Below are 17,264 nucleotides of genomic sequence, written 5' to 3'. Positions count from 1 at the left end.
AGCTGCCTCATCCAGACAAAGCAGCGCCTCACCCTGCTCCCTGGGGACAGCTCCTCACCCTGCTCTTTGGGGAGGTCATGGGAAAGGGACAGGGAGCAGGGGTGCCACTCACCCAGGATGCAGCCTATGTCTGGGCTGAGATGCCCTGTGAACCCGGCAGGATGCTCAGTGGCTGGCCAGTCCCAGCCCTCCTCTCAGGAAGGTCTTCTGAAGGCTAACCTTAATCCGCGGAGGTGTGCAGGCTGGCCCATGACATTCCCTCCTGGCACTTACCTGTGACCTTGCCAGGAAGACCCTGGCTCCACTCACCTTGTGGGCAGTAATGTCCAGCTCTGCATGCCCCTGAGGGCACCTGGGCTCCACTGACGCAGAACCAGCCCCTGGGACAGGGTGCACACTCCTCGCCTGCGGTCAGTCTGGTCTGGTTACTCCAGGTGCCCGGGGGACACTGGAACTGGGTTGGCTGTTTGGTTCCCGGAGGGCAATAATGGCCAGCTGGGCAGGGGGTGGGGGGCCAGTTTGGACCCCCAGTTCCTGCAAAGACAGTCTTGAACCAGGTCTGGAGGTGCAATAGCCCCTCCAACCATATCCCTCTGGCGAGTGTCAGGGACATGTCTGGGCGGTGGGGAAGGAAGGGGCGCCTGGGTTAGCCGTGGCCCAGAAGCCGCCCCACTGAGGCAGCGGGTGGGGCTTGGCTGCTCTTCCTGGCTCATGCTTAGGTACCTAAGGTGAGGTGGACCATGCTCTTGGTGGGGACAGAAGGCGCTGTTTCCTGGCCTTCCTGCCTTGGAGCCCAGCTGGTTCTTCACCAAGGGAGGGGTCCCACAGGCAGGGAGGCAGCTGCTCTGCCTCCTCACTCACCTGGAGGGCAGGCCAGTCCTGCGGGGCAGGTCTCACACTGCGACAGGGAGGAGAGGCTATGGTGCCTGCTGAAGGTCCCGGCCGGGCAGGTGTGGGTATGGGCGTGGGGGCTAGAAGAGCCCACTGGGCACATGTACCTGTGACAACGAAGGAGCTGGTACCCACTCCACAAAGCCCAACATCCTGGAGAGTCACAGGAAAGTCCCACTGTGCCCATGGGCTTGCTGTGTAGCTTTGGCACAGTAACCGGGCCTCTCTGAGCTCCCTATTCCCCACGGAGAAGCCAGGAGTTCCCAGCTGCCTCTGCAGGGAGGTCCTGGAGCCCCGCTGATGTGACACTGAGCCCTGATGTGGAGGCAGGGGCCCTCCCAGGACTCCGAGAGGGTGGATGCTTGGGGAAGTCTCTCCTGAACCCAAGGGTCTGACCCTATCTATGCCGGTGGTAGGGCGAGGATGCTGAGCCCCCATCCTGTCACCCCATCATGGAGAAATCTAAAACCCTTACCCCGGCGTGCACTTGGTGCCTGGCTGAGTCAGCCCAGCCTGGGTACAGGCCCTGCCTGCTGGGCACGGAACGCAGTCTGCAGCTTCATCCTGGCCCGGGTGGGGGTTGAATGTGCCGGGCTGGCACGGGATGGGGTGGGTGGCTCTGCTGGGGCAGAAGTGTCCTGCCGGGCACTGCAGACAATGGCTGAGAACTGGGGAGAGGACAGCCCACATCACTCGCGTTCTCTCTGAAGGGCCTGGGCTGCTGGTTCCCCAAGAGACGCAGTGAAGCCTTCCCAGGCCCTGGTGTGCCTATCGTCCTGCGGGCCTGGGGGTGCAAGGAATGGGCCAGCAGCCCCATGTGCCAGGAAGGGAGGCCCCTGAGGTGCAGAGTTGGGGGCCTGTCCCCCCAAGTAGCTGCCAGGGCCACAGCCTGCAGGGGGCTCCTGCAGCCTCAGTAGCACAGTCCACAGACGTTGGGAGTTCCCCCGACTTCTCAACCCCTATTTTCCTTTTGATGAAATAGGAATCATAACAACATGTCCTCCAAGGCTTGCTGTGAGGACTAACCGACATTGCCCAAGGTGACAGCGCTGTGCAGCGCCAGGCCTATGGCAGGTACCAGCGAATGCTGCCACAGCCCTGGGAGAAGTGAAATTTAGGCTGACTGGCTCACACCAGGCCACAGCCCCTGTCTTGGAGGCTAGTTCACTTCCCAGTTCTGGTGTGCCCAATGCTCTGGCCCAGCCTGGGGAAACTGCTGTCCCCACTCTGCCCTCACGTGGGAACCGGGGCTCCTGGAGGGGGAGTCAGTGTCACCCCTCATGTTTCAGCTCCTGGGGCCTGTGGAGGAAACAGCTCCTTCCTACCTAGAACTGTGTCTCCTGGGTGGGGGCAGCCTTGACCTGGGCCTGCAAAGGAGGTATCTGTGTTGAGTGAGGAGCCTGCTCTCCGCCGGCTCTGAGGAATGGCCCAGGGGCTTGGTGGCTTCCGAAAGTCACGGAAAAGCAGCTGAGAGACCCCATCACAGAAATCTGTTTCCTTGAACCATTTTCCCAGGACTAGACCTGAGAACTGGGTGAAATGGAAGGTCTGAGGAGCTTGTTCCTGGTGTGTCTTTCTTGTCCCTCAAAAGCCTGTCCAACCGCCATCTCTCATTTGCTGGGGGTTGAGGGGGCATGCAGAGTAATGAGACAGGTGTCAGTTTGCATTGTGACCTCATACTGCGTGACCCAAGCCACTTAGTTGACCTCTGAAGCTCAGCTGTTGGGTATGACAGTGTTGCATGAGCTAATACATGGCGCAGGAGCTGACACCCAGTAGGTGCGCCAGCCCCACCCCACTGGTGCTTGGGGTCTTTCCTCATCTGCCAGGTCACAAAGTCACAGGCTCAGGATGTCAGAGCTGAGAGGGGCCTCAAAGGCCACCCAGAGCCCCAAACACCACATGCCACTGTCGCAGAGAGTGGTGGTCTGCCTTAAGCCCAGACACTGAATCAGTGCGGCTGAGAGGACCCGCCTGCCCTCACAGCACCCACCCAGGAAAGGCCTCAGCACTAAGGGTTCCCAGCCATGTTACCCCTCTGTCTTTATGCTCTAGGTAGAATAATCCGCTGCCTTTGTACTTCCTGTGCAGGTCCTCACTTTCCCAGCTGAGCACAGAGAACACGGGATCCCAGAGCTGGGGGCCTGAGGGGGATGCTGCACTGTGTTCACCCCTCACAGGTGCATGGACGTGCTGCTGGCCGTAGTGGGCATTGCAAGTCAGCCTCGAGCAGCCTTTGGATAAGCACCTACTTAGCAACGTTAGCAAAGTCACTCTTACCACGGCGTTCAGAACTGACCTGTCCAGCAGAAGCTGGTGTTGGGGTGGGGTGTCTCCCTCTTGCCCTCAGAGCTCCTGGCCGGGAGTGGCACAGTGGTAGCACCGTCTGGGCAGAAGTGGCCTGGGAGGAGAAGTCTTATGGTGGGTCCTGCCATGCCATGAGATTAGTTTTGGGAGGAGCCCACAGGTTGAGAGAGTGTGAGCTTCGAGGCCAGGTCCAGGGCTGGCCTCTGAGAGGGTCTGGATCACCCAGGATGTGGCTGGACCCCACCCAGGGCCCTGGGGAGGCATCACTGTCAAGAAGAAGGTCAGGGAAGCAAAGGCTTTGCTCTCTGGTTTTCCAAAAACCTGCTTCCTCTTTTGGGAGGGCTCTCTCTGCCCTCCCTGCCTGGTACCTCCTGGGCCCGGCTCCCATATCTATTCAGATAATATGTTTTCTGACTGCAATGATTAAAATAGGAATCAGTAAGACATCTAGAAAAGCCCCTAAATGGTTGAAAATTAGACAACAGTTTTCTGAGCAAACCACTGGTCAAAAAATATCACAAAAAAATTAGAAAACCTTTCAACTTGAATGATACTAAAACCCAAAAACATGAAATTAGTGAGATGTAGCTAAAGCAACTTATAGATTCAAATTTATAGGCTTAAGTACCTATAAATTGAATGCCTATATTAGTAAATGAGAAAGGTGTAAAATCAGTAATGTTTCCACTGTAGGAAGCCAGAAAAACATTGCATAAAACCAAAGCAAGTAAAAGGAAGGATATAATAATAACAGGAATCAATAAAATAGAAAAAGAAATAAGGAAAATCAATAAAACTGAAAGTAGTTCTTAGAAAAAAAGATAAATAAAATTGATAAACTAGATTGATCAAGAAAAAAAGAAAGAACACAAAGTACCTATATCCATATCAGGAATGAAAAAGAGATGTCACTACAGATGAGAAACTAAAAGGATAATAAGGGAATAATATGAATAACTCTATGACAATAAATTTTACAGCTTAAATGAAATTGACACATTCCTTGAAAGACATAAATTACCAAATTCTCACAAGAAGAAACAAAACAATCTGAAAAGCTTTAAATTTATTACAGAAATCAGAGGGTAAAAGCGGAAAGGGGTGGTAGATGAGGGTAAAGGGGATCAAGTATATGGTGATGGAAGGAGAACTGACTCTGGGTGGTAAACACACAATGGGATTTATTGATGATGTAATACAGAAGTGTACACCTGAAATCCATGTAACTTTACTAACAATTTTCACCCCAATAAACTTAGATTAAAAAAAATTTATTACAGAAATTGAATTTTTAATTAAGGACCTTCCCATCAAGAAAACTCTAGGCCCTAAGGCTTTACTGAGTTCTATACAACACTTAAGAAATAACTCATACCAAATTTACATAAATTCTTTCATAAAATAGAGGAGCGGGGACTTCTTTGCAATTAATTTTATGAGACCAGTATTACTTTGATATAAAAACCAAAGAAGTGGATAGAACTGGACCCTCGAATCCAAGAAGCAAATAGAACACCTAGTTACCTCAATCCCAACAGGCCTTCTCCAAGGCGCATTGTATTGAAGCTGTCTAAAATCAACGACAAAGAAAGAATCCTCAAGGCAGCCAGGGAAAAGAAGACGGTAACTTACAAAGGAAAGCCCATTAGATTATCATCAGATTTTTCAGCAGAAACTCTACAAGCCAGGAGGGAGTGGAACCAAATATTCAAACTATTGAAAGAGAGAAATCATGAGCCAAGAATAATATATCCAGCAAAGATATCCTTTAGATATGAAGGAGGAATAAAGACCTTTCCAGACATACAGAAGCTGAGGGAATTTTCTAATACACGACCTGCACTACAAGAAATACTAAAGGAGGCTATTCGACCACCATCAACAGGGACAATTTGTGGCAACCAAAACTCAAAAAGGGGGAGAGTAAAGGCCTGAACCGGAATATGGGAATGGAGAAAGTAAGCGTGCTGAAGAAAATGGAATACTCTAAATATCAAACTTTCTTTTACATAAACTTAAGGGTAACCACTCAAAAAAATCCAGAACTGAAATATATACTGAAATAAAAGAAGAAACAGAGGGAAACATCATAGAATACCACCACACAGAAATAATAGACAACAAAAAGGCAAAGAAACAATGGAGACACAGCCTTACCAGAAAACTAAAGATAGAATGACAGGAAATCCTCACATATCAATAATCTCCCTAAATGTAAATGGACTGAACTCACCAATAAAAAGGCACAGAGTAGCAGATTGGATCAAAAAACTAAACCCAACCATATGCTGTCTCCAAGAGACACATCTCAGCTACAAGGACAAGCATAGACTCAAAGTGAAAGGGTGGAAATTGACACTCCAAGCAAATGGTACCCAGAGAAAATCAGGTGTAGCCATAATGATATCAGATGAAACAGACTTCAAGGTGAAAAAGATAACAAGAGACAAAGATGGACATTTCATAATGGTGAAGGGATTGTACAACAAGAAGACATAACAGTCATCAATATTTATGCCCCCAATCAGGGAGCACCGAAATACACCAAGCAACTACTAACAGAACTAAAGGGAGAAATTGACCAAAACACAATTATACTAGGGGACTTAAATACATCATTGACAGCTATGGATAGATCATCCAAACAGAAAATAAATAACGAAATAGTAGCCCTAAATGACACATTAGATGAAATGGACATAATTGACATTTATAGAGCACTTCATCCTAAAACATCAGACTACACATTCTTTTCTAGTGTACATGGAACATTCTCAAGGATAGACCATATATTGGGACATAAAATCAGTCTCAACAAATTTAAGAAGATTGAAATCATACCATGCATATTCTCTGATCACAAGGCTTTGCTCCAATGTTCATTGCAGCTTTATTTATGGTGGCCAAGACATGGAAACAACCAAAATGTCCTTCGATAGATGAATGGATGAAGAAGTTGTGGTATATATACACAATGGAATACTATTCGGCAGTAAGAAAAGATGATATAGGAACATTTGTGACAACATGGATGGATCTTGAGAGAGTAATGCTGAGCGAAACAAGTCAGACAGAAAAAGCAGAGAACCATGTGATTTCACTGATACGTGGTATATAAAACAAAAACAACAAAAGAACAAGACAAACAAATGAGAAACAGAAACTCATAGACACAGACAATAGTTTAGTGGTTGCCAGAGGGTAAGGAGGGTGGGGGGTGGGGGGTGGGAGATGAGGGTAAGGGGGATCGAATATATAGTGATGGAAGGAGAACTGACTCTGGGTGATGAACACACAATGGGATTTATAGATGATGTAATACAGAATTGTACACCTGAAATCTATGTAATTTTACTAACAATTGTCACCCCAATAAATTTAATTTAAAAAAAAGAAACAAAAGAAAACAAAACAAACAAACAAAAAAAACCAAAGAAACCAGAAATGAAAACTACAGACTAATATCTCTCATGAACATAGATACAAGAATTCTTACAAAAAATTTAGCAAATCAAATTCAGTGATATATAGAAAGGATAAAATGTCACAACCATGTGGAGTTTATCTCAGGAATGCAAGGTTGATTAAACATTCAAAAAACAATGATACTCATCATCTTATCACAACAAAGGAGATAAACCATATGCTCATCTCAATCAATGCAGAAAAACACAGGACAAAAATCAAATACCCATCTAAGATAACAACTCTCCGCAAACTAGAAATAGAAGAGAATGTCCTCAACCTGATTAAAGGCATCTATAAAAAACTATAGCTAACATCATACATAATGGTAAAAAAACTGAATGCTTTTCTCTAATATTTAGAACAAAGCAAGGATGTTCAATTCTATTCAAAATAGTATTAGAGTTCATAGACAGTGTAATAAGGCAAGGAAAAGTAATAAAGGCATACGGATTGAAAAGATAGATGTTAAAAAGTCTAACAGATAATGTGATTGTGTGAAGAGAAAATCCTAAAAAATCTGCACATATAAAAAGCTACTATAACAAATAAATGAAGCAGGTAAGATTGAAGGATACAAGTCAATAGAAAAAAGTCAATACTAGCCAGGGTTATGAAGAGATATTTGCATACCCATGCTCATAACAGCATTATTCATAATAGCCAAGAGGTGGAAGCAATCCAATTGGTCACTGATGGATGAATGGATAAACAAAAGTGGTATATCCATATAACAGAATATTGTTCAGTCTAAAAAAGGAAGGAAACTCTGATATGCTACAACATGGATGAATCTTGAGGACATTGTGCTAAGTGAAATAAACCAGTCACAAAAAGACAAATACCATGATTCCACTTACATGAGGTACCTAGAATAGTCAAACTCATAGAGATAGAAAGTAGAATGGTGGTTTCCAGGGGACAGGCATACAGAGAATGGGGAGTTAGTGTTTAATGGTATAAAGCTTCAGCTTTACAAGATGAAAAGAGATTTGGAGATGAGTGGTGATGATGGCTGGACAATATTATGAATGTATTTAATACCACTAAACTGTACACTTAGAGATGGTTAAGATGGTAAATTTTATGTTACATGTATTTCACCACAATAAAAAACAAATTGAAAAATATCAATACTAGATACAAATAATTGGAAATTGAAATAAAAAATACAATTTCATTATAATAGCATCCAGAAACATGAAATACTGGGGGATGAAAGTAACAATATGTACAGACCCTTATACAGGAAGTTTTACGGTTCTTAGTAAGACCTGTGAGGAGCCGAACCAGTACTTCAACCATCTTCCCAACTCACACGCCTCTCCGCTCTGCATACACCCCTCCTTCTGCACTGTCTCACTTCATCCTCCCCACAGTCCTGTGGGTGCATTTTTGGGGCCCAGGAGTAGCTGGACTCTGCCCCTCAGAGCCACCTGGGGGGGGTGCAGGCCAATCCGAGCACGTGGACCCCCGCACCCTCCTTGTCCAATGTTGTTAGGGTCACCAGCCCACTCTCACCTACCTGTGGGGCAGGGCTGGACACCGAGGCCTCCATCTGTGAAGTAGCCCAGAGGGCAGAAGACACAGCCAGCATGCTGCGAGCTTGGCTCCTGTCTAGGCAGGTACTGCTGAGGGCCAACAGGGAAACAACAGGTGAGACGACCAGTAGGTCGTGACTAACCCTGTACCTGGACACTGCTGAGACTTGGCATCTCAGCTCTGGTGCTTACTTTGACAAGTGTTTTTGCAGATCCCCTAACCTCCCTGCCCCTCCAATTTCCTCTGTAAAAATTACCACCAACATTGCCTCCATGTGTTGTGATGAGGGGAGCTTCCTGGATAAGCGAGGGTCTTGCCTTTTCCTCTAACTCTCGGTGGAGGCTGCAGCTCCAGCACTTACTGCCTAGGGCACTTACAGCTCTGAAGGATGGCCAGCTCCCAGGGGACAGAGCTGTGCCTGACACTGTCCTCTGTACCCAGTGCTGCACACAGTAGGTGCCTGGTGACACATGGTGAATGACTGACTCACCAGGTGACTGCTGTGGGCGTTACTCCACAGATCCATGGCTTCTATCTTAACAGCGTATCATGAGGGGACAGTGGCTCCAAACCTCCCAACACTTCACGGGCGTCACCTCATGGAATCCCCACAGCAGCCTAGAGGTGGGTTATACCTGTTTCCAGGTAAAAGTGGCGGGGCAAGTCCCTGGGTGTTGGGTCAGAGGTGGGCAGGGAGTGTAGGCTGCCTTGCCAAGGGAGTATCACCACCTTACTTTTACTCGTATCAGCAAGGATGAGGCTTGTTCTAATGCTGAGAGATTTAGCCTCTTCTGGGGACTTCCTGATAACCTCTAGGACACCCCACCCAGGAATGGCTGAGACCAGGAGCGGTCATTTCCCGGGGATCACCTGGCTGTCCTTGCTGTCTGTGAGTCCTGGGAGCGCACTGCAGGCTCCAGTGGGGCACAGCTGCAGAGCTGACCTTCCATCCAGGCGGCTGCAAATGCCAAAGGAAGCTGAGCGACTGAGCAGAGGCCCCATGAGCCCGGGAGGCTGCCCAGCCCGGGGACTACTGGGCCTCAATGGCAGCAGAGATGGCACAGAGGCCCTTCACACTTGGCCTGGGTCCATCTGGATCTGCCACCAGCCTGGGGACACCATCATCTGGCCCATCTCTGGCCTACTTTCTGCCTGACCCAACTGGGACTGGCTGGATGGAGAAGGGAGAGTGTGCCAACTGGATGACTCAGAGCTGATGGGCAACACCGAGGAGACTGGAAAAGGTCAGTCCCCTGCACAGACACCCTGAGGCAGGGCCTCCCAGAGGGTCTCTGGGTAGCCCCCAACCTCCCTCAACCCCTTCCCCTTCCAGCCATTTCCCTCCTCTCTTCCTGGGGCACAGGGTGTGTACTCCTTACTAAAAGCCTGCAGGGCACTGCAGGCAGCTTCCAGTCAGGCAGTGCTGGCCTAGCAAGCAGATGACAAGGCACAGGAGATGGCAGTGGGCCCCACTGCAGGGAGAGAGGATGGCCGTCCCTGCAGAGAACAAAGGAGGGGAGGGCAGGGTGGGCGTGAGGGCACTGCACCATGGTCTCTAGAGAGCCCCCTGAGCTGGGCCTTCTCCTGCAATGATGTCACTTTACCAAAAGCCTGCAATTACTGACAAACTGTTTTGACAAACTGTCCTAACAAATGGCCTTCACTGAGAGGTGGGCACACGGCTGGTGCTGAGGATGACAGCTCTTCTGGACATAGCCAGCATGAGACACGGGAAAGAAAAGCACAAAGATCATGTAACAGGGGCTGCACATTGCTGAGAGTCCCCCATCCCCAGACCCCAGAAACATGACACTGAAGAGACCTTATGGCTTTGTGGTCACGCTCACCTCCTAGAATTTCCAGGTGCTCCGAGCGCTCTGCCATTAGCATCAGAGAATAACTGGGCTGACATTTCATCTGGTCAGCCCTCTCATTTTACACGTGGGGAAGGGAGCTGGGACTCAGAGAGGTCGCAGTTCTGGCCAGAGCCACCCTGAGACCCTCGGGGATCTGGAGTGGGCTGGGGGCATGGAGGGCAGGCTCCTGTTTGTGCCCCCCACCCCCGGCAGTTCCAGAGGTCTGGTGTGTGGCTCCTCTCTATGCTCCTGTCCCCAACCTCCCCCCAAGGAAACTGCTGGGCTACAGACCCAAGGAAGGGCCGCTGGAACTTTACCTCAAAACTGCTCAGCAAATCCTGATGGGGGACCCCAAGAGGCCCTGGGTTTCAGTGGAGAAGCCACAGACTTTGGGGACAGACAGACCTGATTCAGATTTCAGCTCTCCAACCCACTACCAGTTAGCAATGTCTCTCCACCTCGGTTTTACTCTGTTCTATTGGGTCACAACAGCTACCTCAAGAATTTTGGACACTAAATGAAAAAGATTTTCTATTCTCTATGTGATTTATACCTCAAATAAATAAATATATATATATATATATATATATATATATATATATATATATTAAATAACAATATAAATTCACATCTTTATATATGCTATATATAAGAAATAAGATTATACATAAGATTTGTACTTTAAATATATAAAAGATGTAAGTTTATGTATATATAAAACTTTTATCTGATATAGCCAACTAACCACAAGTATTTGTTTCACATGAGTCCCAGAGAGGCAGACAATTCATCAAGAAAAATTAACACCCATTAGGGCCTATAGAACCAGGGCCCGAGAGAAGGTGCAGAGTAGAAGGACGAGGAGACCATAGAGGGAGTGACCCCTGAGAACCTGGGTAGGGGAAGGCTGTGTGCAGAAGGTGGCCTCACCTGGGTGGTGGAGAGCATGGAGGCCTGCAGATGATAAGGGAACAAGTGCAGGTCAGAGAAACCCAGAAGAGGGAGGGCAGCAGAGCATGCTCCCTCCCGCCCTTCCTTCTAGGCAGTGCCCCAGCAGTGATGAAGGCCATGGGCTGAGTCTGTACCTGGACCTGACACTTACTGACAACATGCTCTTGGCCAAATTATTGACTCTTTCTGAGCCCCAGTGTCCTCATCTGAAAAGTGACTGTTAATTGTACTGTGTATAGAATTGATGAGAAGTCTGACAGAGGATGCAGGTAGAGGCCATGGGTCCCAGCACACAGCATGCACCCAGGTGTCATGGCTGCATTGACTCACTTGCATTGAAGGCGGCCGGTAGAGGGGCCAGTGCCATCCAAAGCCCAGGCTGCGGCATGCTGGAGCAGTGACTGGGAAAGTCTTCACCAGAGAATGTGCCGGATCCTTGTCCTGTCTGGGCTGAAGCATGTGACCCTTGCTGCTGTAACTGGACCCGCTACATCTGCTTTGGACTACCCCCCACTAAGGTTCTCTGGGAAACGTGGCCTCCCTGAAAGCATCAGAGAAGACAGGCGGGGCGTGATCTTTGTCCAGCTCTCCTCTCCCGCCCCTCTCCTTCCAGGCAGCAGCTGAGAAAAGCCAGACTGCCAAGTTCCGGTGCTCTGGTGAGACCTACCAGCTGTGGGATTCTGGAAAGAATGTATTCTTTTTCTGTTTCAATTTCCTCCTCTGCAAAATGGAGGTGACAAGAATACCTACCCCTAGGATTGTGGGAGGGCCGAGGAGTCTCTGGGCGTCCTCAGAACAGTGTCTTGCGCAGGCTGGGCATCATTACTAATTCCTTTCAATTTGCCAAGCATTGGTTGAGCATGCACTGGAAGAAGAGGCCGAGAAGTCAACGCCCTGATTCATGTCCTCAGGGCTTCATTTAAAGGCTATGAGCCTAGCCCACAGGAAGCAATTACAAACATAACTATCAAATACCAGTTAGCACTACATGGCCCTACTGTGAGCCAGGTTTCATTCACTTTTCTCACAAACCCTACTGCTGGGTGTAACATTTATGTGGCGGGAACAGTGACTTGCTTGAGGCCCCCCACTCCAGAAATGTGTGCTGGGCACAGTGACTTCCTGCCAAGAAGAGCAGTATGGAAAGGCGGTAAGAGAGTAACTTTACAGTGGAGAAACCTGACTATCACTACTTTAACAGATGATCAGGTTCAACATAAACAATCAGAAATTATGTTGGTAGTATATAACCTTGCTATGACGTGATGAAAATGACACTTTACCTCTGTGGTCTTCCTCTCAAAAACCCATAACCCCAGTCTAATTATGAGAAAAGCATCAGATAAATTCCAATAAATTCTAAAGATACCTGACCAGTTTTCCTCAAAATTTTCAAGGTCATGAAAAATAAGTAGCTTCTGAGAAACTGTCACAGCTCAGAGGAGCCTAAGGAGAAATGACAACTACATGTAATATGGTAGCCTGGATGGGATCCTGAAACAGAAAAGACATTAAGTAAAAACTAAGGAAATCTGAATAACTATGGATTGTAGTTGATATTAATGTATCAATATTGGTTAATTGTAACAATGTATCATAATAATGCAAGAGGTAAGGGAAATTCTGTGTGTGTGTGTGTGTGTGTGTGTGTGTGTGAGTGTGTTTGGTGGGGGGTTACATGGGAACTCTGTACCATCTCAATTTTTCTGTGAATAAAACTGTCCTAAAAATAGTCTAATACATAAATAGAAAGAATGCAATGGATTATAACTTTTTGAACAGAAAGTAACACATGAATTCATACCAATAGTAGAGAAATAAATAAGGAAGTCTCTTCTTTAATAGCAGCATCAGGACTAATAAATGTGACGGGCCTGAAGGAGTTAAAGAAAAATTCAGCAGTTTGTAACCATCACGGTCAAGATCGGTCACAAAGTATCTCTTCACAGATTGCTTACTAGTTGCCAGGAGGGAAATATACAGTGGAGAAACTGGATAACACCTTGATCAGCTGATAAAGACTAATATCACCTTATAATGGACAGACAGACATCCTGTGCCTCTGGATGTCATATTCTGAGGACACAATTCACTTGAATCTAATCAAGAGGAAACGTCAGACAAAGGTCGATGTGGGAATCTGTATTTGAGGAAGATTTTTTCTTTGTAAGGGGATGGATGGCTTTGCTCAGCACTCTTGGTCATAAGGCTGTTAAATAATCAACTGCAAACATTCCAGACTGTGATTTTAACTATTATATGTATACATTAAAACGCTATGGGAACAGAAAGATTTATTAACTATGAAGAGATTAGCAGTTTCCCTTGCAGGGACGGTAAAGAATGCCGGGGCAGGGAGCGGGTCTAAGGAGAGGGAACCCTGAGCTGAGGATTAACAGTTGTTCGGTTCGTATTTATTTCTAATTTAATAAACACACGGTAATTACTTGTATCAGCTGCTGTTCTAAGCGTATTTCACATACTGACACGCTGAGTCCCCTTTGAAAAGCCTGATTGTTAAAAAGCCTTAAAAACTTAAAAGCACTGAAAGACGCCTACGTATATTTTTGGGGTGCCAGGCACTCACGTTCTCTTTCCTTTAGGAGTGAACCCCAGAGAACGTCGCGCTCATTTTTGGCCAAAGTTACTGTTTCTCAGTAACTTCCCTACTCCAGATCTGGAAACTAGTTCCGGGCTATGCTTGTTGTCAAATTGGTGTGTTTATGACGCAATGGATTCTGGGAAACCAAGTCGCCGTCCGCAAAGGGTCCCAGGTCGGCATGACGCCGGACTTCAATTCCCACAATTCCTGGCGCAAGCCTGCGATGTTTTCCGGGTAATCGTGAGGCGACCGCCATCTTGAGCCCTAGGTGCGGCTGGAGTCTTTCAGTCCCTGTAGGTCTCTGTTTTTGGGGTTGTGTATCCGCGTTTCTTCAGCTTCTTCAGAGGCCAGTGTCTTTCTAGAAGATTTTATTGAGAAGTGAAGGTCAATGCAGAGTTGCCGGGTAAGGTGAGTAAACACCTCCTTTCAAGTGTGTGTGTGTGTGTGTGTGTGTGTGTGTGTGTGGCGAGTCGTGGTGACGTTTTCGGTTTCTTCAGTCAGAGACTTGAGTTCTCGCCGGCGCTTGGCCGAACCCCTACTGTTAGCTGTAAACGAATTCCCGGCAGAACCTGCACCTGTTTCCGTTGGGACAGAGAAAGGGGTGATACACTTTTGCCCGGCTGCCTTTCGACGAGGTCGGGAGGCCGTGGGGCTCAGGTTGTGTATAGGCCGGTCTCTTACCGCAACCCCCTGTTCTTCTTTGAGACTTTTCTCATGTTCGAATGAGAAAACGAAGGCCAAGAGGTAGAGGCTGTTTCTGGGATGTGTCTTCCTTGAGTCTCTCTGGTACCATTCTCTAGTTTGCCTTTTTTGGCCTTTTCGTTTTTCCTCTCATTAGAAGAACACCAGAGAGCGGGCGGAATGAAGCATGATTGAGTAAAACAGGCTTTTGGATTGTACTCTTGAGGGCCCCACAGAAATTTCAAGGGAAGCAGAGTTCGACGTAGACCCTCTGGAAAAGATGAGCGCTTTGATGTGGGGAGCTGCCAGAATTTCTTTTCTAGACATAGTATGACATATTTGCGTCATTTTCACTGCAGCTGAATATTTTTTTCTCTTAGTGCAAAACACCCATTTGGAAACCACTTTTACACCACTTTATGAAGCCCACAAAGATTGGCATTTCAGTTAATCTGGCCTGTGATTGCTAAGGAGAAGTGGTTGTCTGAAGTTTGGGAGCTGGATCCATTTATTCCTATGGACATAGTGGTTTTAAATAGGAAGACGTTTATGATGTGATTTTTTGCAGCCAGTTTGCTTTTGTCAATTTGGTTGGCAGATTTACTCTCCTCCTTAGCACACAGTTGTGTGTCTGTATCATCAAAACGTATATTATTGATTCAACTTTCCAAACTTACTAAGTTATTTAAGTTCCCTGAATTCAGAAATGTGTCATTTAGATTAAAGGTGAGATACACCTTTAAAAAAAAATGATATTTACTTACCTTCAATGAGACCCCTCTTTTAATTCATTGTTACAACAATACTTAAATAGTAAGTGGTTATAAAATTACGATTTTATAATTTTTGTATTTTGGGACGATGTTACCATTTAATGCTTACATCACAAATTTAAATGTCTTCTTCTATTCCTTGTTTCTGAAGAAACTTTCCTTTAGATTTTTAAAATATTAGCTATTAATTGTGTGATTTCTTTGCTCCTCAGATGCCTTATCGTGAAATTGAAGCTAAATCTTTGGGACACGGGGAAGAACTAACAAGTGAACCATGCTGTAAAAAGTTGAAGTCAACCAAAGAGCCTTTTGTTTTCCCCTATCATGGTAGTTCTAATTTTCACAGAAGCCAAGAGAAAACTGGAAATGATTGGGTCCCTGTGACCATCACTCATGTCAGAGGACATGGTTATTCTCAGGAGCACAAAACCAAAACTACAGATTTTCTGAAACGTGTCTGTGATAAGATGCCCCGTAGTAGACCGGATGTTATTAAGTCCATTGATTCACAAGTTTTACAGGCTGCAAGTCCTCCATTGGTATCCGCAGATGATGAGATATATAGCACAAGTAAAGCATTTATAGGACCCATTTACAAACCCCCTGAGAAAAAGAAATGTAAGGAAAGGAGGAATCAAGCAGATACTACCAATGGTATAGATGGCAAAAGAGCACAAGAAGAGAAACAGAAATTTAACTCCAAAAAATCAGAGATTGACAATGAATTATTCCAGTTTTACAAAGAAATTGAAGAGCTTGAAAATGAAAAAGATGATTTGGAAGGCAGTTGTAAGGAACCCCAACTCTCTGAGGAGCAACTTATTCCATGTTATCAGGACCATAATAATGATCTGATAAAATATGAAGAAGAAAAGGGAAGAGATATTAGTAATGCTCTTCAGTCACATTGTGTTTATCAGCAATACGTGGGGAATGAGCCAGGCAAATATCCTTGTAATGGACAAGTAATACCTACATTTTGTGACGTATCGTTTACTTCCTTCAGGCCTGAATGGCAATCAGCACATTCTTTTATAGTACCCAGAGGTCCTCCATTTCCCAGTTCTAATTATCACTTAAGTATTCGAAGATTCAGTGCTCCACCAAGTCCACCATCAAATAGTTTCCATGCCCGAGATGGCTCTCTGATTCGAAGTGGATATTATGTAAATAGTTGTCAAGTTAATTGGAATTGTTTGACTTTTGATCAGAACAATGAATATATTGACTGTAGCGAGAATATTGGTAGTGATAATCTCTATAGAAATGGCTACAGTGTGCATGATGGATTTGTGAGTAATGGTTTCTGTGAAACCAGTGAAGAATGCTGGAAAGATCTTTCTATGGACAAGCAGAATAGAATGGACAGGTTTATGAACCAGCAGTTTCAAGAGGAAAAGTTAAATAAATTGCAGAAGTTACTTATTCTTTTAAGAGGCTTGCCTGGTTCTGGGAAAACAACGTTGTCTCGGTAAGTAAAGGATACCAAGTGAATACTTGGTAATTCATTATTTAAAAATCATAAATGATGGTTGTAATCAATGACAAATGCCTCCTGTTTCTAGTAGAAAATCTTTAATTTGTTATACCTGAGAATGGCATCTGACTGAATATTTTAAAAGATGTTTTCTGATAGAGGGAAGCAGAATTGGCATATTTATATTGAGAATTTGCTAAGGGATTTAAAAATAGGTACACCACGTATAATTATGACAGTGGTGAAAGCAATGCTATTTGAGAACTGTACTGGCCTTCACTTTTAAGTCAGCTGTTCAAGAAGAGTTGGAGTCAGGGTTAACAAGATTTGGGCTTTGACTCAGTTTGTCACTTTATGACTTTGGACAAGTTTTGCTATCTGTTAATACAGTGAGTAATACTTATTTTTCTGGATTTATCATGAGAAGCAAATGAGATATCAACAGGTATGAACACTGTCCTGTTCATACCATTTGACTGACAGAAAGAATCCTTTTTTGGTTTCTTTAAATTTAAGGAGTTTGAAGTGAGCAATATCTGAAGTAATAAAGTTAGACTGATGGTGTTTTACATGACAGAATGTTTCAAATTCCTGTTTACATTTTTAAAAAAAGAATATTGATGCACTTGAATACATCCATGCAGTTGTGAAAAGTTGCATAAAGAAAAACAACACAAATTCTTTGTAGTTTATGTAGGATGATTCAAGGTGTATGCCAC

At 45.5% G+C, this 17,264-nt stretch overlaps 2 protein-coding genes across 11 annotated transcripts in view; one reads left to right on the top strand and one right to left on the bottom strand.

Moving 5' to 3' along the window:
- Nucleotides 1–215: 215 nt before the first annotated feature.
- On the bottom strand, nt 216–13,740 carry LOC141571082 (uncharacterized). Of its 2 annotated transcripts, XM_074330098.1 has the most exons (11): nt 12,817–13,740; nt 12,382–12,458; nt 11,763–11,877; nt 11,343–11,462; nt 9,585–9,702; nt 9,076–9,163; nt 8,189–8,294; nt 3,191–3,292; nt 1,367–1,559; nt 862–998; nt 216–534 (listed from the first exon to the last, which is right to left on the bottom strand). In XM_074330098.1, exons 4-11 carry the CDS (start codon nt 11,398–11,400, stop codon nt 221–223), a joined length of 1,116 nt encoding a protein of 371 aa, XP_074186199.1. In that variant the 5' UTR covers nt 11,401–11,462; nt 11,763–11,877; nt 12,382–12,458; nt 12,817–13,740; the 3' UTR covers nt 216–220. The 2 variants fall into 2 exon arrangements, with proteins under 2 accessions (XP_074186199.1, XP_074186200.1); XM_074330099.1 differs by lacking the exon at nt 1,367–1,559 and having other exon boundaries at nt 306–534.
- Nucleotides 13,741–13,844: 104 nt separating this feature from the next.
- The window catches only part of N4BP2L2 (NEDD4 binding protein 2 like 2), a 99,991-nt gene continuing 96,571 nt past the window's right edge, over nt 13,845–17,264 (top strand). For 7 of the 9 annotated variants that reach the window (XM_074330093.1, XM_074330094.1, XM_019749587.2 and 4 more), the window contains exons 1-2: nt 13,866–14,017; nt 15,281–16,539. In XM_074330093.1, coding sequence (XP_074186194.1) covers nt 14,003–14,017; nt 15,281–16,539 — 1,274 coding nt within the window. In that variant the 5' untranslated portion in view covers nt 13,866–14,002. Of the gene's footprint in view, nt 14,023–15,280; nt 16,540–17,264 lie in introns of all 9 variants that reach the window. The other 2 variants (XM_074330096.1, XM_074330092.1) reach the window with 1 other exon arrangement.

Source organism: Rhinolophus sinicus, linkage group LG04 (assembly GCF_036562045.2).
Source record: "Rhinolophus sinicus isolate RSC01 linkage group LG04, ASM3656204v1, whole genome shotgun sequence".
NCBI lineage: Eukaryota > Metazoa > Chordata > Mammalia > Chiroptera > Rhinolophidae > Rhinolophus > Rhinolophus sinicus.
The sequence above is the reverse complement of the archived record's forward strand: the minus strand, read 5'-3'. Positions and strand labels throughout refer to the sequence as shown.

Bases quoted from the DNA above. Each gene is read 5' to 3' on its own strand.
- LOC141571082 (XM_074330098.1), bottom strand. From the start codon at position 11,400: ATGCCGCAGCCTGGGCTTTGGATGGCACTGGCCCCTCTACCGGCCGCC. The intron at 1,560-3,190 runs GTCAGTTCTGAA...TCCTCTCCCCAG, and splicing joins CACCAGCTTCTGCTGGACAG to TTCTCAGCCATTGTCTGCAG. The intron at 535-861 runs GTGAGTGAGGAG...CTGTCTTTGCAG, and splicing joins AGGACTGGCCTGCCCTCCAG to GAACTGGGGGTCCAAACTGG.